We start from the raw sequence: 24378 nt of genomic DNA, 5'->3' as shown, positions 1-24378 counted from the left end.
GTGAATTTCAAATACTCTGTGGCTTATCTAATTGGTATGTCCTTAAGTAAAAAGATTTTAATGTAGGACATGAAAAGTGATATACATTTGTATAAAGTAACGCTTATCTGGCAGGATCGGCACTTTAAAACAATGCTGTTGACATTTTAGTGTCATAGTTCATCTAACATTGCTTAGCTGTTTTCAAACCGCTACATTTACATGTAATGTATTTAACAGTTGTAACATCATGAATAGATTGAATACTTCAATAATTATGCTTTGATAATTTAATAAAGAAAGCGCAAAATGACACACCCAAAATATTTTGCTTTCTACACAACGAACCGTCAAATATGCGATGACAAAAAATTCTCAACATAGCTTTGTGTTTCATCGTCGCTCCTTTGTGCTTTTCATTAAATATAGGGATAATACTTTGTTTCTAACAAAACACCGTAAAACTAGATCTTCAAATTTCTTCGAATATAGATTTGTTTTTAAATGGATCCATATGTGCAGCATAATATGACTTGTCGTCTTTTGATTGATATATTTTAGGTAAATATGTAATTGTAAAATGTTTAAATGCTGAGGTTCACGGCTACTACAAACAACAGAATCAGTACCAAACACACATGCATCATGGTTTAAAGACTAACTGACCAGCCGCCGCCTGTCAATGAAACTTATCTATGATCCAATCGGACGGTATTTAACAAACGCCGCCATTTTCCTTCGACATGCTGGTTGTCGAGGTTAGTAGATAAGTAAGCATCTGTCTTTAAAATCTAGTTAAAACTCTGTTTTATTGCTAAACTGTTGAAGTGAAGTTAGAGTTGTGCAAGGTTTTTCTTTCCCTTAACCAAAAGGAAGTCTCCAGAGACATGCAAACTCTGGCCTTTTTGTAGTAAAAAGCATCTTAGTCGGCTGAAGTTGAATAAACTCGAGACCTTAAAACTTACATCAAATTTAAAAGTTATTAAAATGTAGCACCATATTCAATGTATTTATACGATGTTATATAATAAAAAGTGAACTCTACACTCTTAGTAACCGCTATTTGGTGAAGACAAAAATAAATTAGTGCGAATATTTACAAAATACATATATTAAATAAACAAAGCTGAAACATATAATTACTGAATTCCAAATAAACTAAAGTTCTTATTTTGTGAATGAACAAGTATGTTCAACCAGTAGCGTTATATGGCCAAATAATAAGAACTGATTGGGTCGGCAACCCTTTTTTCGTCAGAAATTTAGTGTTTTATTTTTTCTCTCGAAAGTAATACTCTACCTATACAAGCCATAATGAAGGTTTAAGCTTTCAGACATTTTAAAAAACTGTTATTGATATAATAAATACCGCTCAGTTTTTCAAATATAGATGAAGGTTTGAAATGTTGAAGAATTTAAAAAGAATTGACTTCATAATAAAATCGCACAAGAATCCCCAAACTCGTGTGAATCCCGCTGGAATACCAGTGACTGTTCGGGTGCCCATACCTACCCCCTATAAATAAAACTGAGCAAGTTCATTAGAAATAAGTATTTATGCCACTTCTTAATTTCAGTTTGATAGCCACAAAAGAGAAGTCGTTTGTATACCCGCAATGAATTAACACAAGTAAAGTTGAATGAATAAATAAATGATATCAATAATTTAGAAGAATTAACGAAATGTGAATAAAGTGACAAAAAGTATATTAATCCGGACGTAAATTTGTTCAATACGTTCATATTGCGTTAAATATGCAACACTTTTATAGTATTTCCTTTGAGCGGGTACATTTAAAAACGTTATATAGTTGAAATGAAGTATAGAATTTGAGGACATACGAAAATACAGTATACATTGTAGAATTTCAGATTAGAATTTGAGACATATACGAAAATACAATATACATTTTAGAATTTGAGAAACATATGAAAGTGAAGAAAACTACAACTCAACGCGGAGTCTTAGCGAAATATTTGATTTTCTAATTATCAATTTTAAAAGTCATATACCCGCAGCCTCTTTAACCTTAATAGTGCTATTTCCGTCCCGAATCTGGAACGACTAATACATATTAGACTTCCTGAAAAAATGACTAATTAGCAAACTTATTTGTTATAATGATCTTTTGCAAGGAAAGAAATATTAGCCAGCATCGTAAGGGACATCATTTCAGCATTATCGTATCCGTCATTTTGAAGCTTGTTTGTCGGAGGTTTTGCATTTCCAGACCACGTGATCTAAGAGGCGGAGCGGTCGGACGTTTGGCGACTGATCAATTGCTAAATAAGAGTAGATATCATATTTTACGAACACTGTCGATCATAAACAATTTGCTTGTGATTTTTTCGTAACTATACCGAACAAAACAGCTAACCCACAATTACTTCTTTTGCCAGTAATTTAAAAATTACGGAACGTACAATTTTGAAATTTCGTCTAGGTTTAGAACAATTTGTTGTTGACAATTTCAACAAAATCAAATTATGCTATCATATAAATTGGCTCATTTGACGACTTCAACCCATTTTTGAGAAGTTATGAAAATACACTGAAACATCTAGAATTTACAGACTCACGAAAACAAAACCGTTATGAGGAAAGAAAATGACAACAAAAACAGAATAATGGCGTTGTCAGGCTCTATCGTAAAAACGCATTTTAATATATGTGTGTGAAATTTTAACCTTTCCTAGTAAAAAAATCAAAATCTACACTTCTTTATTTCTATAATTTGTATATATTCGTCATGGGTATTTTTGTGACTTTTTAAAAACGGTCTTTAACAGTAAAATGAATAAATTACATGTATATTTTTTCGTAATTTAATACTATTAACATTTTTATATGTTGATATCAACAGATCGGTCTAATTGAACCCTTAATTTAAGAAATGTACTTTCAGTAATTTTTACTCTATTTGCTCTTTGGTTCAGTATATTTAATTTCTGATGCATTTTGCAATTATTGTGTTTGAAATGTTCATAGATATCATATATATATAATATATATATTGAATACTTTTTCATGAAAGGGCACATAATCTTTACATATGTCCCCCAGTTTTCGGAAATTTCAAAAGTTAATGAAAACACGTAAAAGAACTTGCTTTTATTACATTCATGTTATATCGCATAACAAATGTCAAGCACAGCACGGCTACATTGTAAACAAACCCAAGGTAGGCCTAAATTGTACAGACATTTTACTATTTTATGTGCTAAAACACTATAAATAGGAGTTTCAGTTTTGAAATTTGTTTAAAAGAAGCCCTAAGTCACAAAATGTCTCATGCTTTTTAAGAATTATAAAACATCATGGTATAAACGGCGGGAGGTCCCATTCGAACTGAATTTTGAAGATTAAAGTATGATTCCCGTTGTGGTTTTTTTTCACACAAAATCTCGGAAATTTCTGTACCTTAGGTAATTTGACGTCAATTCATGTAGCTATAACTAAGATTTTCGTGCTTTCCTTAGCGTTTATTTTACGTAGGACTTAGTATCTCCTACGTAGGACATAGTATCTCCTACGCAGGTGATACCATGTCCTACGCAGGTGATACCATGTCCTACGTTGGTGATACCATGTCCTACGCAGGTGATACTATGTCCTACGTAGGTGATACCATGTCCTACGCAGGTGATACTATGTCCTACGTAGGTGATACCATATCCTACGCAGGTGATACCATGTCCTACGCAGGTGATACTATGTCCTACGTAGGTGATACCATGCCCTACGCAGGTGATACCATGTCATACGCAGGTGATACCATGTCCTACGCAGGTGATACCATGTTCTACGTAGGTGATACCATGTCCTACGCAGGTGATACCATGTCATACGCAGGTGATACCATGTCCTACGCAGGTGATACCATGTCCTACGTAGGTGATACCATGTCCTACGCAGGTGATACCATGTCATACGCAGGTGATACCATGTCCTACGCAGGTGATACCATGTCATACGCAGGTGATACCATGTCCTACGCAGGTGATACCATGTCCTACGTAGGTGATACCATGTCCTACGCAGGTGATACTATATCCTACGTAGGTGATACCATGTTCTACGTAGCAGATACTATGTTCTACGTAGGAGATACTAAGTCCTATGTAGGAGATAGTAAGTTGTACGTTAGACAAATCTAAATCTCTCTGCTGGCACCGGGACACTTCCATTTCAAAGGTATTCTTTAAAATCAGATCAAAATTTCTGTATTTTTTTTTTTAAATAACGTGACTTCTGCAGAAGGGATTGTAAAATATTTCACCAAAAAGAGTTTCAGGGTTAAGTTTTTTTTGTAAATTACCATTTAAATTCATATCAACTAAACATATGTAGCAAAACAACCAATATGAAGTTATTTTGTTTCTTTCTACCAGAAGCGAATAGTTTCTTTTCGAGGTAACTTTCTCGAAAAAATGAGATACAAAGTTGTATTACCATCTTCAAATAACAAGAACATATACCGTCATGACGAGAAAAGAACTCGTAATTATGAGATAATTTCTAGTTATAACCGGATAACAAGCACTTTTTATCACTAAACGAGTCAGTTTGGTTTTCGTGTTTTTGTATCAACGACACTTTAAATCACTTTAAAGAAGATGCATTGTCTTCTGTACAACCATAAGACACCCATAGTGAAAATTCAACTGTTATACATGAGACAAACAATTTTTTTGTATCGGTAAACTGCCAACACGTTTTTGATCTAATGTTAGTGACAGTTCATACCCGAACAAATTTCCTCACTGATACTTTACAAAATCCTGTAAAAATAATTATATAGAACTGCTATGATTGGGGAATCGCTCATTGTTTAGATATTTGACAGAATGAATCCCGGAATTATGACGTCTTTTTTCTTCGCGCAAACCTTTTTTTAATCTGGACAGTCAAAGTTGCCAGATTTTGTTTCTTGTTTCAAATTCGCATGAAATTCATCTGTTATCTTACTGAGAGCTTGAACAGGATGAACTTTGTATAAAATACGGATAACCCTACAGACAAAATTCTCCTCTGCTGGACTAAAACTAAAACACACGGCAATATTGAACGTTATAAATATGGTTGAATTTCATAACGACCCTAAACAACGGGCTGGATACATGTATTTGATCTGCTTCAAGACAATATTTCAAAACAATTTTAACCACATTCAGATAAGCTATGTCCCAAAAATTGAAAGCGTTATAATACAGGGGCCAGACACGTCTACCATGCACGCCCGTAGATTTTTTTCATAGGCACCAAATTGTTTGGCAGGACCAACTCTTTCAAAACAGAAAATGTTCCCGTGAAAAAACTCTTTTGAACTATATACATGTATGATTTCACTGTTTCCATGGCAACCGTTTTTGGAAAGGACAACCATATAGATGATCATGGGTCAATTTTTGGTGATAAAATAATAAAAATGGTATCAAAATGATATAGGGTTACGATTTGGCGGCTGCCATCTTGAAACATGTGTTTTTCTAATGGATACTCAGAAACACAGGCACTATAATGAGATGTTACGTGTTCATTAAAAATATTCAGTAGACTAAACAAGAGGAAATATACACGCAGTTTAAGTAATAATTTTGGGTTTTACTGATTTTTTTCTAAAAGTTATAGTCACATAGAATTCTAAAACATAATGGTAATGACGTATTCGAAGCATATATTTTTGAAGCGTCTTGGTTCTTCTTTTACAGGTATGTGTACCCTGTAATCATCACAACCTAATGCGAAACATAATACAATGTATAAGTACCGCACAGTATTATGGCGTTTTTATTTTTAGCAACATGTAAATAAACAATCAGTAGCATTCTCTTTTAAAACAAAAGAAATAACATATAATTCAATAGTTGATTTGATAGCGCAGCAAGTTGAGTGTATGGACATGTAATCATTTTGTAGTGATAGTTTTGATGGTTCGAACCTTGCACCTGTCAATCTTTTCTTTTTATTTTGCATTTTATTTACATACTTTGTGCAAGTGTGGTTTTCTCTGGTTTCTATTTCTTTCACGAAAGCTTCAAAAACATATAGATCATATTAAAGACGAAGTGTATCTAAACATATTTACGTGTTAATTGTGACATTATTTAAGTTAGCGAACAAATTAATACTAGATTAACAAACTCGTGCTGTTTTCGTTGAATCGTACTGAAAAAAATTAAATACGGTTTTGAAATTTTTTCTACGGGTCTGCGAATCGAACTCCCAACGAAAAATTAAAACACGAATACCGTTACCGCTCGGCCAACGAGGAATTACGTACTGTTTGCATCGTAAACGTAGTGTATTGGCCTAAATTTATACTTTGTTTTGTTTGTTTACATTTCAAAGAGCCTTATTACTGTGCGATACCTATAGTCCAGAGCAAAAGTCAAAGAGCTTACAAACAACAACAAAGTGAAGTTGCAAAAAATCCCCACTAAAACATACAATTACCTTGAGTTTGATAGCCTAAGTAAAGCTTATCTGCATCAGAATATTCATTTATAAACGTAACTACGAATGGTTCACTTCCGACTTATTATTCAAATATGTCCAGATATAAGTAATAAACAAACAATACAACGTACTACGAATTTATTTTGATTTGTTCATCGTGCTGTGCTTCTTTCCGTAATTATGTTCGTGTGACGCCATCAATTGTTTGATTCCAAATATAGCGTCACCAAAATGGCTATTATGGCGCCTTTCATTGTTGAATCATTTCCATTGGATCTATAGTCTGTCCCACCTAATTTTGGACCTCCGATAATTTATTTATACTGTATATAAAATTGTCAAAAATGACATCGTTAATATCAGACGGTTAATATCTCGAGGCACCTTTTTCATTTTTTTGAAAAAATGTGAAATGAAGTTAAAAATCAAGATTTTATGTTTTTCCCCATAGACTTGCATTGTAAAATGACGCGACGTCCATTTCAAGATGGCGGCGTCCATACAAACGTCATTTGGGGGTTTGCTCACAGTTAGCGACGTCAGATATTTTTATTGTTGAATAACAGACATGGAATATTAAAACAAACTTTGTCCAAAACTTGTAGTATTTTCTTGTACGGAAGAACCTGAATTTAACTTCAAATTAAACAGTTATTCCCGTTTCAGGTTTTCAGCTTTTTTTCTGAAAATGTGTTTGTACTTACCCGTTAGCATTGACGTAAATAAATACATGTCTCAAATCAAGTGCGTGTCATTGTTTCAGCCGTACTACGTAGATATCATAATAGAGGTGGGGACAGCGGAGATGCGCGCAACCCATTTAACTCGTTTTCATTATGGTTACTGTTGTTTATAATCGTATCAAAGGGTTGGATGATATCCGTCTGTTAAAATGTTGTTTTTAAATAGCATGAATACATGTTTGTGTACTGACTGGTGCTCACTATTTTTTGTGACCGTTCGATCAAGGTAAAACATTATTCCTCAATGCAGTTAATGATTTAAATTATACATATTTCAATTTGAGACAACCGCCTATATAAGGGACTACGTTAAACAAATATTCTTTATAATAACATAATACCAGTTTTTCAATTCCATCCTCGCGTCTTTATTTCTCATGCTCGGCCGTTCAGTGAAATCCAAAGTGGCATGTTAAAACATTTTTATGCTATTGATAGGCATGGTAGACCTATAGACAAATTAAAAATATGAGCCGCGCCATGAGAAATCCAACATAGTGCATTTGTGACCAGCATCCGCGCAATCTGGTCAACTGCCTACTGCAATTAGAGAAACCGTTAGCGAACAGCATGGATCCTGACACGATTGCGCGGATGCTGGTCGCAAATGCACCATGTTGGTTTTCTCATGGCGCGGCTCATATGACCTTTTGAAGGGGTATTTTGTTCTTCAGCTAGATAAAAGAAGCATGTTCAAGCGCGTCAGTTACTTTCATTTTCGATGATATAGTATTACGTGTTTTTGTGTGTTTTTTTTCACCAAGAAGTACGTATACGAAACATTTACGTCTGTTACAAACGGGGCAGTACATAGCTATATTGAAAATTCAACCAAAAACACGTTGAACGCAAAACAACAACAACAACAAAATAACCGCCCCCCCCCCAAAAAAAAACCAAAAAAACAGCTATTCCTTAAAAAATGATTTGTAGCAATTCAAACTTTATATAGATATTCAGTCGAAAAATTCGTACTTGCATGAACTTTACCGTAGGCTACTGTGTATAACTAGCTTATTAAATGCATCTACCCGTCAAGTTCATTACAAAAATATACTCTGGCAAAAACACGGCTACTAAACGCTAGCGCCACCACCGAATTGTGGTGATAAGGAAAAGAGCTATCGACATTTCCGTGGTGCAGCTATCGCCCGTTTCTATCTGTAAACACGTGAGTACAATTTATATTTTATCTTATATTTTCATTGATAGAACTTTTTTCGAAAATCGGAGAATGTAGTTCCGTGTAACAACACTTTTACTACAGGTTGGCTGTTATTTCATTAAAATATTACGCAAATTGTGGTGTCAGGAGCTTTTCTCCGGAATCTGACTGTGGCACATTTTCATATCGGCAAGTATTCGAACACCATTCCGATGAATAGACAAACTGTAAGAACATACCTGCGCATGCAAATGGTGCAGAAATGATAAATAATTATATACGCACACACCATGAATAATAGAATCTCGGGTTAGAAGAAATATACCAGGATTTTTAAAAGTGGTGGCGCTATAACTCTAGTGATGGCGCTATACAGTAGTGGTGGAGCTGTTACGACATTCAATAATACGAACTGCTGACGCGTCCAGAACAAAACAAACGCAACATTTTTCTAATCGATCATTTTCCTGCAAATAATTATGTTATTAAAGAAAGAAAAACACGATCATAGTGTATTTACCTTTATGAAACATTCTCTATCCAAAAAAAAAAAAAAGAGAACAAAATACTCACAGACCCTTGGGACACATGTAGTCAAAGTAAATATTTATTCGGGTCAAGAAAAATAGTAGCAATACCTTTATATCAAACGAAGATTTGTGTCCAGGCAATAATTTGAAGACAGTGTAGAATTTATTTTTATATTAATATTCTGAAAGTTACTTCCCTTTGTTTTTATACGTTGTTTGCATGTCATTGTAAACAAAAGACCTTACTTTCACAGTTATTTCTGAAAAGTGAATACAGTACATTTTCAATTCCAATCGATTAAATATGATTAATCAATTAGGGCTTACATGTACAATCTGAATCCATATATATGTAGATTATTTTATTTATGTATTTTGTTGAGTAACGTAATTTTAGTATAGTGTGGGATAGGTTGATATCATCGATTATTGTAGAAATTTCCGTGGCTTGCAGACAGACATTTTTATATATTAAAATTGAATATATTAGCCACTAATCATATACAACAGCGCCACCACTACAGTATAGCGCCACCACTTGAGTGATAACGCCACCACTTTCGAAAATAGTCGTGTTTTAATTTTTTACTGTGTTTTTCGTAATTCATTGATGTGTGGGAATACGTGTAATTCATTTCTACACCATTTGCATGCGCAGGTATGTTCTTATAGTGTGTCTATTCATCGGAATGGTGTTCGAATACTTGCCGATATGAAAATATGCCACTGTCAGATTCGGGAGAAAAGCTCCTGACACCACAATTTGCGTAATATTTTAATGAAATAACAGCCAACCTGTAGTAAAAGTGTTGTTACACGGAACTACATTCTCCGATTTTCGAAAAAAGTTCTATCAATAAAAATGTAAGATAAAATATAAATTGTACTCACGTGTTTACAGATAGAAACGGGCGATAGCTGCACCACGGAAATGTCGATAGCTCTTTTCCTTATCACCACAATTCGGTGGTGGCGCTAGCGTTTAGTAGCCGTGAAAAATGACGGTATCAATTGCCACAACTTGTAACTAATGCAATATAGTCTATACGGAATATCACTGCGGTCATGTATAAGCCGTGATACAGTCACATGCCAAATGAATTTTATTTTAGTTAAGTTTTTATCAATATATAAATTTGTGAAGTTGTGTACTATACCACTATTCGACAATTTACATGCTGATAATTCTCTGTTACAATTACTAATACGTCTCAGGCGCGTAACTAGGCATACGCAAATACGCACGTGCGTCATTTTCAAATCGCATTTTCAAAAAATAAAAAGTCTAAAATTTCGAAAACTGCATTAAAAATCGATGCTTAAGGGGGATTAGGCATTAAATTCTTATCGATCACAGCTGAATTCTTGAGTTCTTTTAATATCTCAAAATGAGAAGATATCCCCCACAAAAAGCCGACCGCAGACCTACTTCGTTGAACCGTTTATAACCTTTCATGTATCATGTATATTCCAAATGTAAAATGTAAACGAGCCGCGAATGTTTGAAATGGCTGACTGTGGCATTTTGCCCCCTTAACGCTGACGTTTTTGAAAGCACAAAGAACCCAAAGTATTGTAATAAAGACGAAAAAGTGGCATTGATCACTCACGAACGTGACGTCATTCTAGCGTAAGAGTGTTTTAACAGAAAAAAGCATATTAAATAAAAACGATAATGCACTATAGTGTAATAAGCTTTGACGTCGACGTCGTATATAGTATACGAGGCGTTGGTCAAATTGATTTGTTTATATAGTAAAAGAAAGTAAAAAAAAAATATGTTTCGACACATGTGATAAAAAGAATATTATGTGTGTGACTTTCCACTTTAATATCTTTAAATCCTTTTTATAAAATTGATAAAATGATCGACAGAGCCTTGCATTTTATTATTTTATTCAATTCGTTTGATAAATTCAATATGAAAAAACACTCGTGTAATATCCTCCAGGCGCGTAGCTGCCTTTACGCAGATACGCAGCTGCGTAGTGAAAATCTGGCAAGCATACACAATTCAAATTGCTAATCTATTTCGTTTCAATAAGAAGTCTAATCATGCAACGGAGATTGCTTCATATACAATCATTGCTTACTTCGTACTCTGTTTTTAAAAAGAAGAATAGCGATCTAATCGGGACAAGCAAAATATGATCGTTAAACATATGTTACATGTTCTTTACCAGTAGGAATTATTTGTATAGCAAACTGATTTATAATAAGTTGATTTAACATGCATTGAAATTCACCAATTGTCTTTGTAGTTTTATAACAATTTATGTTAGTTTTGCAATTTATTTCGTTATCCTACTACATGTATTTGATTACTTATTTTGTAATAATCGTGTGAAATAATACAATCATACGCCATCTATGCTAACGGTTTAAACAGGCAAACTTCTATAACAAAATTATAACACAATGTCAAAAAAAGAGTGAAACAATGTTGGCTTTCAAGTTTAAAAGGAATTTTGAATAGGATATTTTTTTATAATATTACAGAAATAATTTTCGCACATAATAATTATTAAGTTATTTTCAGACGTCATAGAATATCTGCTATATGTTAAATTTATAATTTACTTAAATGTATACGTAAAGGATATCGACCGAGTACAAGGTCTTCCTCTGCAGGAAAGACCTACGCACGAGCTTCTTGTGAACACCGAGAGCGCGAAGAGCTCGAGGTGTTTTGAGAAGCCCGTGCGCAGGTCTTTCCTACAGAGGCCGATGTATGAGGTCGATACCCGACTTACATACCGTCATTCCATCGGTTACGATTCTGACGAAATTTTATCACAGGCATTAGATCTCAGATGATATAATGAACTTAAAGACAGAAAGGTTTTTCTGACACAGAATATAAACATGTAAGGAATTTATGTTACTTTTAGAAATTTAGAAGTTATGACGTGATAATTTTGTTTATATAGGTGTAGGAAGTGGTTAAACTGCACATGCAAGACCGGGAAGGTATGTTACCCCATCAAATATTACCTGAAAGGTTTATGCAGGATAATAATTGCCTGCCTACCAAAACAGTACTTCCATATCGGTAGACAATATGAAACCTCAGAAAAGTAAAAAATATTTTCATTTTTGTAGAGCAAATTATGGACATTTTTGTGACAAAACACCAAAAACATTGCTAAAAACGATTAAAACCTTTTACTGTTTCCGTGAAGAAACTTGATATAATTTTGAAAAAGGTCACACAAATCTCGTTTTCATTTATGGCTGGATTTTAGAATAACTTTTCTCGGTGTTCATCAAATTGATCTGACGTGACGGGCATAAGACCAAAGTCCGTAGGTCAAAGATCAATATCACACGTGTAGGTCAAAGGTCAAGATGTCCTGAAAATATACACACATACATGTATGTGTGCTGAAAGTCTAATTTTCTCATTGAAAGAACATCGTTTTTATTGTCACTCGTAGAAGTTTGTCTACAAAGTTCAGACAAGAAGGTTATAGAAAGTTTGTCCAGTACCGATTAAAAAAAATATGTATGAGACTGTGCCCCTACTTTGAAAGAAGTGTAGTTTTAAAGAACCTGACTCAATTTTTGAAATATATACCATTAGTATAAAAGATCGTACTGAGTGTAACTAGAAACCTATGTAAATGGCTTACTTATACTTCAAACATTTAAAGAATTAAGTGGGAGGATGTGTAGTGACAACGTATCATAAATGCAGCTGATATTTTTGAAGATATATCCCTAGATGTTTAAAAATTGTATGGAGCATTACTTGTGTAGTATAAGAGGCGCTCGTAATTATAAAACACATTGAGGACAAATGAAAAGGCACACATCGCAACCATATATTATAAAATTCTGTGTTGCATTTTATTCAAAGTTTTAAAGTTTATTCAATTGAATAATGTTTTGATTGGAATAGGCTGGAAAATGGTGAATTGTAAAACGTTTTTTGTCTGCCTCAGTGGTAGAGCCACTGGCGCCAGACCAGAAAAAAAATGCCTCTGTACATGTTATACCCTACCCCTAGGTATTCTAAAAGAACCATGGTCATGAACGGGAAAATATACTTACCCGTTTCAGTCGCACATTTCATACCTAAAACAAGCAGTTCGGTAAAAATGTAATTTGGATATCAAACAAGTGGTAATTTATCTTCCATTGTGTACTGGTCACATTACTTCAATACTTCTTATCTTAGAAAAACAACGCGTAGTTTATAGTTTTTCAACGTTTCACAAAAAATTTGCTTGAACTTCCCTGGTGACGTTCCGTTCTAGATTACAAAACCATTGTGATTGGCTGTTGTGAAAATGTATGTCAGTCGTCATTTTACTACACGTGTTCGCTAAAATGTGAAAATCAGCATAAATGTGAAAAATGAATAAAATAAACAGAACAGATGTAGACTTATGTATGATTACAAATTAAATATCATATACAAGATGGATTTCATTCATCATTTCGAATTTTAGTGTAAAATTGTGAATTTTTTAAATTCTGTTTTTGTTTGTTTATATTTTGCCTAACGTGTGCACACCGCCGTGACCTCTAGACCGGATGTTCATTAGGGAAGGTCACGCAAGTTTTTTTCTGTAACGTTGACGAAAGCGTAAAATATGTTGATTATCTCAGAAATATTGAATATTGAGACAATGTGACTGGTGCACGATGGAAGATAAATTATCGCTTTTTCAATATACTAGGTACACGGCCAGTAAACACTGGCTCGTCCTCTTTGAGGAGATGAATTGAAAAAAGAGCCAATGATACTTCCGAGGCGGCGCTAATGACCGGAACTTTATGCAGAATGTAAACAAAAAAGAAGGGTGAGTTGATTATTTCCTTTCTCAGATAAATGTAAGGCCCTATTTCAAAAACAGCCAATGTAGTTCCACTCAGAAATGATTATACTTTTTATATATGCAGGCCATTTTGCAAGGTAAATGCATTCCTTGACGTGAGAACTTTTGAAAGTTAGAAAATAGAGCAAGACCAAACCAAAAGTAGACATTTTCCCATATATTTCGCCCTAATTTACACAAATTTAAGATTTTTTAGTCACTGCATCAATCTTGCTGAAAAGCATATATTGGTACTGCATGATTTATGTGGTTTACTAGCGTGTTTATCCCGTACATGTCCATTTAACACCATGTGGAGGAGCCATCGACGCAGAGGAGGCGCTAAGAACCGGAGTGGGAGCCAAAGCACCATGAAATTGAGATTTTTTTTAATGTATCATTAATTCTCACATACCAGAGCTTTATCATGGTTCCCTTTGATTGTGACAAACATCTGATGGATGATATTGTAACAACATCCTATTCATTTTCTTAGAATGTATTGTGAGATATTTGCTCTTCTTTTTTTCTTTTTCACTTGTCTAATGATGGGCTATCATGGCGTTATAAGTTGTATAATTATGATATTTTTTATGAAAGGGACATTTCCTAATGCACAGCGGTTTTCGTGTCCAACGCATTTTGAAATTTTTAATAGTTAGTGTTAACTTTTTAGTAGTCTTGAAATGCAATTGCAGTATGTGCTTCACTGGGTACTTACAAATGTTACATAAATATTTTTGTTTACTTGTAAATTACTAAGTTCGATTACATATATATGAAAATGCTAACACTCAAAATACTTCTCCCAGATATTCTAATGATAACAATGAAACTGAAAACGTTAGATATTTATTCCCCGGTCGAACCGCACGTTTTATATAGGGTTTGTCTTATCCTTGTCCGTTTGTCAGTCGTTCTGCAGTCAAAGTCATATTGAGTTATTATTTAGTACTGGGAGTTTGTAAATATGATGGCATCTGTTGAGGCAATATTTGCTGTCAGACTTTGTTTTTAATTAATGCTACACAGTAAAAATGGGTATTGACCGTTACTGAGCTTACAGTTACAGAATTATAATACAGTTTTCTAATTTTACTTAAAAAACGTTTGTAAGGAAACATGTATGTTGATACTTAATTTCCAGCTAGCGCGATTCATTGATTTACCGATCCTATTCTGAGGAATACCGAAAAATATCATTTCTTATATTTAATCATATAGTATCACTACCTTAATCGATTTTATTTATGCTTTCAAATAAACTCTTAAAACATTTGTTTCTCAATGAATTAGAAAAGACATAAATATACTTAAAAGATAAAAAAAACATATTAGCAAAAATATCGAGGGAGTTTTATAAATAAAGTGTACATTCTAACATGACTAGCAATGCTTAAATCGTCAAAACGATATTATGTTTACGTCACGTGGACGTTGTATTTAGCGCCATGTATGCACCCAGAAATAGCGCTTCAAAGTTTAATCAAATATTTTACTTAGTAGCAAGTATAAAACCAAATGTCAAATTGCACAACTGTTTAACTTAATTTACAGATACACTAAGCTGATTAATGGCCTTGCAGAATAAATAGCCATCATTTCCGCAAGAAGTATTACCATTTCCGGTCCTGATGTGTGTATTGTACAAGCGAACAATCGGCGATAATACTTTACATTTGTTTGTGCAAAGGAGATCTGAATGTATTCACTTTAATGCTGGTGACAGCCGTTCTCTTGCGCTTCTTTTTTTTGGGAGTGCTCGTGGTTACATTTCTAAAGTGTTCGTGTAAATTTGATGTGCTTTGCTGTGTTTTATTTTCACTTCTTTTACAATTGTATGTTACGTCGTTCTTTTTCTTTGTTAATGATAACCCTTTCCTACGTTTGCCTTTAAACAGACCCATCTGGAACGAGCAAAAGTAATAATATCATACAGAAGTGAGAATCCTTTCTTTGCGATTCCTTTCAAACATTTACATTAAAATTGACCATTTATCATTAAACTGTGTAGCCGTTGCATTGATACATACACATATTTTAGCTCGAAAAAGTAGAGCTATTGCATTCTCACCGGCGTTGACGTCGGCGTTGGTTTTATTTATAAAGTCAATTATCTCTGTTACTATCAAAGCTATTGACTTGAAACTTAAGATAGTTATTTACTATCAAAGTCTACACCAGGAGAATCAATCTCTATAACACTGATTTGAATTTTGATGGAATTATGCCCCTTTTTAACTTAGAATTTTTGGTTAACCCTTTTGATAGCATCAAATATCTTTGTTACTATCAAAGCTATTGACTTGAAACTTAAAATAGTTTATTACTTTCAAAGTCTACACCAGGAGATACGATCCCTATAACTCTGATTTGAATTTTGACAGAGTTATGCCCCTTTTTTAACTTAGACTTTTTGGTAAAAGTTTTTGGTTAAGTCAGATAGCTCTGTTACTATCAAAGCTATTGACTTGAAACTTAAAATAGTTATTTACTATCAAAGTCTGTCCCAGGAGAAATTAACCTCATAACTCTGATTTGAATTTTGACAGAGTTATGCCCTTCCTAACTTAGATTGTTTTGGTTAAAGTTTAATAAAGTTTTACTGACAAAGCTCTAATTCAGAGTCAAGCACTGAGAAAAGTCGAATGCGCTGTCTTACGGACAGCTCTTGTTATTTTAGGTAGAGTATGTGCATTTGGGTAGTATAATACAATTTCAAGCATCAAATTACAAACATTAAAACGGAATAGATATTACAATGCGAGAACGAAAACGCCATATACGAGTGTTAATCACCCAGGAAAAGAACTGGTCAGTGGCTCCCACTCTGGACTTTTGCGCCTCCTCCAAGGCTTTGGCTCTTCCTCTTAGCCAAAATTGAGCATAGAGGGGTAAAACCCGCCGTTAAAACACATAAATAATTCAAATTTAACATACCATTATGAGAAAAATTGGTACAATGTATGTCTACTCTTATTTGTGTAAATTAGGGCGAAATATATTGGTAAATCTCCACTTTTGGTTCGAACTTGCCCCGTTTTCCAACTTTCAAAAGTTCTCACGTCAAGGAATGCATTTACCTTGCAAAATGGCCTGCATATATAAAAAGTATAATCATTTCTGAGTGGAACTACATTGGCTGTTTTTTTAAATAGGGCCTTACATTTAACTGAGAAAGGAAACAATCAACTCACCCTTCTTCTTTGTTTACATTCTGCTTAAAGTTCCGGTCATTAGCGCCGCCTCGGAAGTATCGTTGGCTCTTTTTTCAATTCATCTCCTCAAAGAGGACGAGCCAGTGTTTACAGGCCGTGAGGTACCCATGCACCGAACTGCGCGTTTAAGTTGTGAAATGTACGATTGAAACGGGTTAGTATATTTTCCCGTTCATGACCATGGTTCTTATATAATACCTAGTGGTAGGGTATAACATATACAGGGACATTTTCTTTTTGGTCTGGCGCCAGTGGGTAGAGCGGTCATTCTTTACTTTCACTTATCATTTCGATTTCACATACATATTTTTCCTTTCATCATTTACGGCTTTATTTGTAAATTTGGAATTTTTTCCTCATTTTGGTCAGGCATATCATGATTATCTCACCATAAAAATCATGTGATTGAAACATATTTATGTGTTTGATAGATGGTATTTAATTATTTTTCTTGTGCTCAGGTCTGGGTTGAACAGGTAGAACACTGCACGAAAATTCTTTTCAAGAGGTCTTTCAGAAAAATATAGACCTCTTCCTAACAAAGGAAGAATTATGTAAAATTATCATTTAGTCCACAGTCACATTGTTGTAGAATATAAAATCCTATAGAAATCAAGTAATTAAATCCGATTTTATCTTACGCCATTGCCCCACAAGTCTTAAGATACTACAGTAAAATCCAGTTCACAGGGAGATAAATATCTTCTTTCTTTTATAATTGATGATTATATATTTTAATGGCGGATTAGGTAGCTAAATTATATGTAATTATATTTCAGAAGACGTTAAACTACATTCTTAAAACAATCAGATCAAGATTTCAATGATTTTAGATGTTGTTCAGATATATCAACTGTCACGCTAAGATTTCAATATTTGTTTTACGAATCAATATGTTAGTACAATGTCTACCCAATGCTAATGTTAAAGCCTCGTATAAAACTTCTGAAAAAATAATTTTTTGGTTCGCTAAAGCTTGATATATGTTATTTCAATGTATATTTTAACATTGGGACATGAAAATATGTTCCTTACAAACCATGTTTGTTTACATAGATCAAAGAAGGGCTAAAATAGGGACATTTTAAATTGTTCCTTATAATAGAAAATTTACCGAAAATTCATTTTTAACTATGTTCGTTATATTTGAAGTTAACTCTGTTCACAATGATTACACTAGCGTGAAATCACAATGGCGAAGCGCGAAACTGTGAATTTTTCGTAATTTCGCTCTTCGCCATTGCAATTCCGCGTTTCGCAATCGTAATGTTGCGTTTTGTGCTTCTCCATTATGCACAGGTGAAATGCGAAGCGTTGGATCACGATCCAGGACGACAAAGCGCGAGATCACAAGTTCTATATAGTTCTAATCATTTCTTGTCGGAATTTTGATTCCAGATGTTCACATCGTTTCTGAATCTCGGCAAACTGATTTTCGCATATGTCACACGCCCGGTATGTAATTTGAACGTTGATATGGAAATGATATTGATGTTTGAGGTTGTAGTTTAGTTACAAGTTCAGCGGCAGAAGCATTTAATGATTTTAAGATCTCATTATTATTCCGTAAAAAACATGTGCATATTTCTCCATGCAAATCTAATACTCGTTTTCTTTATTATGCCCCCCTTCGAAGAAGGAGGGGTATTTTGTTTTGCAGATGTCGGTCGGTCTGTCTGTCTGTCTGTCTGTCGGTCGGTCGGTCGGTCTGTCTGTATGTACACCCATCCATTTCCGGATGATAACTCAAGAATGCTTAAGCCTAGAATCATGAAAGTTGATAGGGAGGTTGGTCATCACCAACAGATGACCCCTATTGATTTTGAAATCTGTATGTCAAAAGTCAAGGTCACAGTGACCCTGATTAGTAAAACGCTTTCCGGATGATAACTCAAGAATGCTTGTACCTAGGATCATGAAAGTTAATAGGGAGGTTGATCATCATCAGCAGATGACTCCTATTGATTTTGAGGTCAGTATATCAAAGGTCAAGGTCACAGTGACCCTGAACAGTAAAACAGTTTCCGGATTATAACTAAAGAACGCTTGGGCCTAGGATCATAAATGTTGATAGGGAGGTTGGTCATGACCAGCAGATGACCTCTATTGATTTTGAGGTCAGTATGTCAAAGGTCAAGGTCATAGTGACCAGGAACAGTAAAATGGTATCCAGGCAATAACTCAAAAACGCTTAGGACTATTGTTAAGAAAATTGGTATTTAGGTTGGTCATGACCAGTAGAAGACCCCTATTGACTTTGAGGTCATTAGGTAAAAGGTCAAGGTCACATTTGCCGGGAACAGTTAAACGGTTTCTGTTCTTCTTGCCTTTAACCACAGGGCCTAGGGCTTTGATATTTGGTATGTAGCAAAATCTAGTGGTCCTCTACCAAGATTGTTCAGATTATTTCCCTGGGGTCAAATATGGCCCCACCCCGGGGGGTCACATGGTTTATATAGACTTACATCTATAGGAAAAAACTTGAAAAACCTCTTGTCCAAAACCACTGGTCCTAGGGCTTTGATATTTTGTATATGACATCATCTAGTGGTCCTCTACTAAGATTGTCAAAAATTATTCCCCTAGCGTCAAATATGGCCCCGCCCTGGGGGTCACATGGTTTACATAGACTTATATTGGGAATCTTCTTGTCCAAACCACAAAGACTAGGGCTTTGATATTTGTAATGTAGCATCATCTAGTGGTTTTCTACCAAGTTTGTTCAAATTATCCCTCTAGGGTCAAGTATGGCCCCACCCCGGGGGTCATATGGTTCATATAGACTTATATAGGGAAAAACTTAGAATCTTCATGTCTATAACCAACATCATTCAAATTTGGACCATATGTATTGTTTTAAGTGGCAAGATGAACCTTGACATGAGTTGACCTTGATCTTGACCTAGTGACCTACTTTTACATTTCTGTAGCAATAGCCTTCAAATTTGGACCACATGCATAGTTGTGTGTACCGAAACAAACTTTGACCTTGTTATTGATCTAGTGACCTACTTTCACATTTTTGAAGGTACAGGATCAAATTTGGACCACATGCATAATTTTGTGTACCGAAATGAACTCTGATCTAGATTTTGTCCTAGTGACCTACTTTCATATTTCTGAAGCTACAGGCTTCAAATTTGGACTGCATGCATATTTTTGTGCTCTGAATTGAAATTTGACATTGATTTTACCTAGTATCTACTTTCACATTTCTCAAGCTACAGCCTCCAAATTTGAAGCACATGCATAGTTCTGTCTACCGAAATGAAGTTTGACCTTGAAATTGATCTAGTGACCTACTTTCTTATTTCTCAAGCCACAGCTTCTAAATTTGGACGATATGCACAGTGTTTTGTACCGAAATGAAATTTAACATTGATTTTGATCTTGAGCTAGTCTTGAAATTTAGAACATTAAAAAATGGCTCAGTGGTCGGTGCCAAGATCACTCTTTGATCTCTTGTTAGGTTAATAGGTTAAAGGTCAAGGTCAGATTGAACCAGAACAGAAGAATTTTTGTTTACCATGAGCTTATAATTTCGGTTCCTTGTGCAATTACTAATTGCATCAAGGGGGGCATTTCATGTTCGACGAGCTCTTGTTAGATATACATCCACACATATGATAATTACATAGATTCTTTAGCCTGAGTAAAATTGAAAACTTCGTCGTAAATGAACTTTTTATGGAGACGACACACATTAAACTCGTTTTGATAAGAATTTAATCTTTCTCTCGTTTCAATGTCACCGTTGAGTTATGACTACTACTTGATAAATAATACAACGTTTAACATTTTATCATACTTGTCAATTGCCGTGTTTTAAATTTTGCGGAGATAAAATACACACCTTTGAAAGTGTGCAACTGCAATATTGGAAAATATCAGTTTACCCTATTTACAAATTATGTTCAAAGAGAAATAAAAGACAAGGAACTTTCTCATTAAACAGTTTTGCAGGGAATTAACAAATGTGACTACTAGTACTAAATGGCATACATATTAATATCAATACATGTATAATCATTTTTTAATTGTTTGTCAAATATAGCTTTTTCTGCATTTACTTTTGATGACTAAGCCAGCCAAACATGAAATAAAGAGATAATGACCTATTTACTCCATCGAGGCAAATGCATTTGCATAAGTATATCATCCACACCTTTACCTCTTTTGGAACAGCCAGTTCATAAATGTTCAACCGTTCAAATAAAAAAAAAACAACAAGCGAACCGTTTCCACAGGTGTGAAATCTTTACATGTCGTTCTTTCTGTCAGTTAAAAAATGGATCGTGACGAGGATTACCAAAATTTTGTTGTGGTATATAGAGGGCTTTCGTACATCGGGAAATTATTAGAACCATACACAGAAAATGGTATTCAAAGAATTCATCAGGATATCTACAAAGTGTTGGGAGGCTACCCACCCTGTCAATCACAATGTAGCTTACAGTATGGGAAAAATATGAATAAGTGAGTACTTGTCATTCAAAATATTAAAATGTTCACTGTTCTTCGTTATAGAAACGATATAATTTGTCAGGCTCGAGTGCGTGATAAAGCCAGGGCAGAATTTATATGGAGGTAATGGAAAGCCCAATTGAGAGAGAATTACCAAGTAAATCACCATAATCACGGGCGAATGTACAAGCTTAATGATGGTTCCGGAATTAAGTATGTTTTACTTAGAGAGATTTAGAAAAAAATATTGCAATGGTCTTTTTTGAAATGACAATATTTTAGCTTAGACGATAATACCTATACATGCAATGTCAGCTTGTCCATTAAGTATGACATCAAGATTATCAGCGGTTATTATGTCATGGTCCGTTTACATATTCAGTTATAATCATAGTTTTGTTTTTACCGTATAAGTAAGGTAAATAAATGACTGACCAATTTATAAAACTATTTTTTTTCGGCTCTCACTGCTGCCAGTTAGAATCCCACTCGGATTGGAAATGGTTTTTGTAGGAAGAAAATGTTTTAATTTTAAAACAAGCTAGAAAAACAAGCTTTGATTTTTATTAATCTCATTGAAACTATATTTGAATTGTTAATTGGTAAGCATATGACACATGAATTGCTTATCGCTCTAATCCATTTCCATATTGATATGCTAATAACCACTAAAAACTTGTCCAAACAAAGAGAAAACCCCGAGATAAGCCACATACCGTGAGCACAACCATCCACTCCACGAGATGACAGGTGGGAGATACAAATATATACAAGTGTACATCAACATAAATGAGTGAAATAAGATTATTATGAGAAGTAACACATCCATTGATGTGATATTTGAAAGACAAAAACATACATGAAGAAGAAACACAGAAGAGCATTGAAACGGTCAGTAGCACCCCCTCCCCCCCAACCCCCCCCCCCAACAACAATAAACAAAACAAAATCACGCACACACACATACACACACACAGGTACACGCACACGCACGCGCACGAACACACAGAGGGAAATTTAACATGGTTCACTGGCGCCAAACCTCATTTTTTAACCATAACCTAGTTCCTCAAAACAAAAAATAGGCTCATGTAAAGATATACAAATCAAATCCATTTAACTGTAAACATAAACATTCTATTAGTTTACAGAGGCCAGGGCACCAAGAGAGAATCACCATTAAGCGACAGGGGAAAATTATTCTTTGTAAGGATTAGAGAGCTCATTCTAATGAAAATGGCCATATGAACTAAGTTGTGTCGATATAGCTTAAACATAAGAAAATAAATAAACATGTAAGCAAGCAGTCGATCAGTCAGTTAGTTTTTCAAAGAATATAACAAAATTAAAAATAATCATCGAATTGAAACTATATTCAAATACGCAAAGTATAAATCATTTCATATGATGTCTAAATGCATTTACTTTTAAATCTTAGATGGTGTAACACTTGCAAAGAGTGGAAGAAACGATTGGCGAGGACAACTAGGATACCATTTGAATCTTGGCAATACATAGAGTTCTGGAAATGGCCGACTGATTTCAAAAGCATTGCTGATATATATTTACCGAAGGGCTCGGCCAATAAACCAGTCGATCTACGAGATATTTCTGTGTCATGTCATATTTGGCGCAATAGCATAAACGTGTTTCAGATTCGTTGGTTTGTTATTCAACATTTGAGAGATGCAAGAAATAGGTACTTTGCTCAAAACATCAAAGGACTACACGTAACACGAAATGAAAAAGCTAAAGCTTTCGATGCTTTCAGAGACGCGATCAAAGAGCCAGATGTTAAATGTTTTGTAAACCAAAACTCGTCATTGAAAGAACTTGAAAAGATAAAAGATGGGGATGAATTAACTTCATGGATGAACAAAATTGATGACAAAATAAGTAACAGTTTTATGACATTAGACAGCATAATGCAAAACCAAAATGATTTCGCAGAAACCGTAACTCAAGCCCTTGACGAAATCCAAAAGGAAAGTATACACAATGTCAATAGAACAAAATCATCGCTTTTTCAAAAATTTCACGTGAAGACGACAATATCAGCTTTAACAATGGCAGTGATTGCATTCGTAACGTTAGCGTTCTTGTGGACAACCAGGGAAAACATCCAAGAAGAGAAGAAAGGTACTAGAATTGTCTTAACTTTAAAGAATTATAAAGTATGGGTAAAATTGTCATTTCAATGTATTTAACTTTTTTTATGTGCAAGAAAAGGAATTTACCATTTTATTGAAGTGAATATGTCAAGCATACAATTACTATGTAGTACATCACTCGTAATATATTTCATTTTTGCATATTCTAGGATGCCTTTCAGAACTCTACAGTTATACATTTAAACAAGATCTTCCATTGATGGGATATGTGAAAGAACATAAAGAGCTAGAAGGTAGGAAATGGTTACTAGATGACATTGGTAGAGTTCTTCTTGAACCTGAGACGAATTCTAATGGCGTCGCAATCGTCGCAGAAATGAGATACGGTATATCTGCAATCTTTTCGCATTTACTTTGTGCGCAAGGTGAACAAAAAGGGAGGCAACTTGCGAAAGCATGTTTATGGATTCCATTTGTGTCGATTTAATGTTAAGAGTACTCGGTATCCTGAAAGATTTATCAAACGAATGGTAGGATTCTTGGCAACAAAGAATGCTAAATATGGAAACATTATATCACTCTTACCAAGCTCTTCAATATTGTTTAACTCTGATGCTTGTGCAAAGGAAATAGATGCCTGCTTCGACCAAGGCATTACTCTACCACTACAAGAACTGTCAACAGCAGAGACTACGCCATGGATTATAGCTGTAGATGCTATAGATGAATGTTTTGATGAATCACTACGCCGTAATCCAATTTTAGATATGCTGTCCAATCGCATCAAACTTCTGCCACATTGGATAAAATTTCTTATAACGTCGAGAAACAAAACAGACCTAAATAAATTGAAAAATATGAAACAAGTTCACTTGTTTAGAAACG

The 24378-nt window shown here is 34.4% G+C and overlaps 2 protein-coding genes across 2 annotated transcripts; both read left to right on the top strand.

Annotated features, from left to right (window-relative positions):
• Positions 1–3525: 3525 nt before the first annotated feature.
• LOC128553927 (uncharacterized) lies at positions 3526–4137 on the top strand. The gene has a single exon (XM_053535127.1). The coding sequence runs from the start codon at positions 3526–3528 to the stop codon at positions 4135–4137; it is 612 nt and encodes a 203-aa protein (XP_053391102.1).
• A 17069-nt stretch (positions 4138–21206) lies between these two features.
• On the top strand, positions 21207–24327 carry LOC128553925 (uncharacterized). The gene is made up of 3 exons (XM_053535125.1): positions 21207–21394; positions 22821–23521; positions 23703–24327. Exons 1-3 carry the CDS (start codon positions 21207–21209, stop codon positions 23978–23980), a joined length of 1167 nt encoding a protein of 388 aa, XP_053391100.1. The 3' UTR covers positions 23981–24327.
• Positions 24328–24378: the final 51 nt, after the last annotated feature.

Source organism: Mercenaria mercenaria, unplaced genomic scaffold (assembly GCF_021730395.1).
Source record: "Mercenaria mercenaria strain notata unplaced genomic scaffold, MADL_Memer_1 contig_4506, whole genome shotgun sequence".
NCBI classification, from domain to species: Eukaryota; Metazoa; Mollusca; class Bivalvia; order Venerida; family Veneridae; genus Mercenaria; species Mercenaria mercenaria.
The sequence above is the reverse complement of the archived record's forward strand: the minus strand, read 5'-3'. Positions and strand labels throughout refer to the sequence as shown.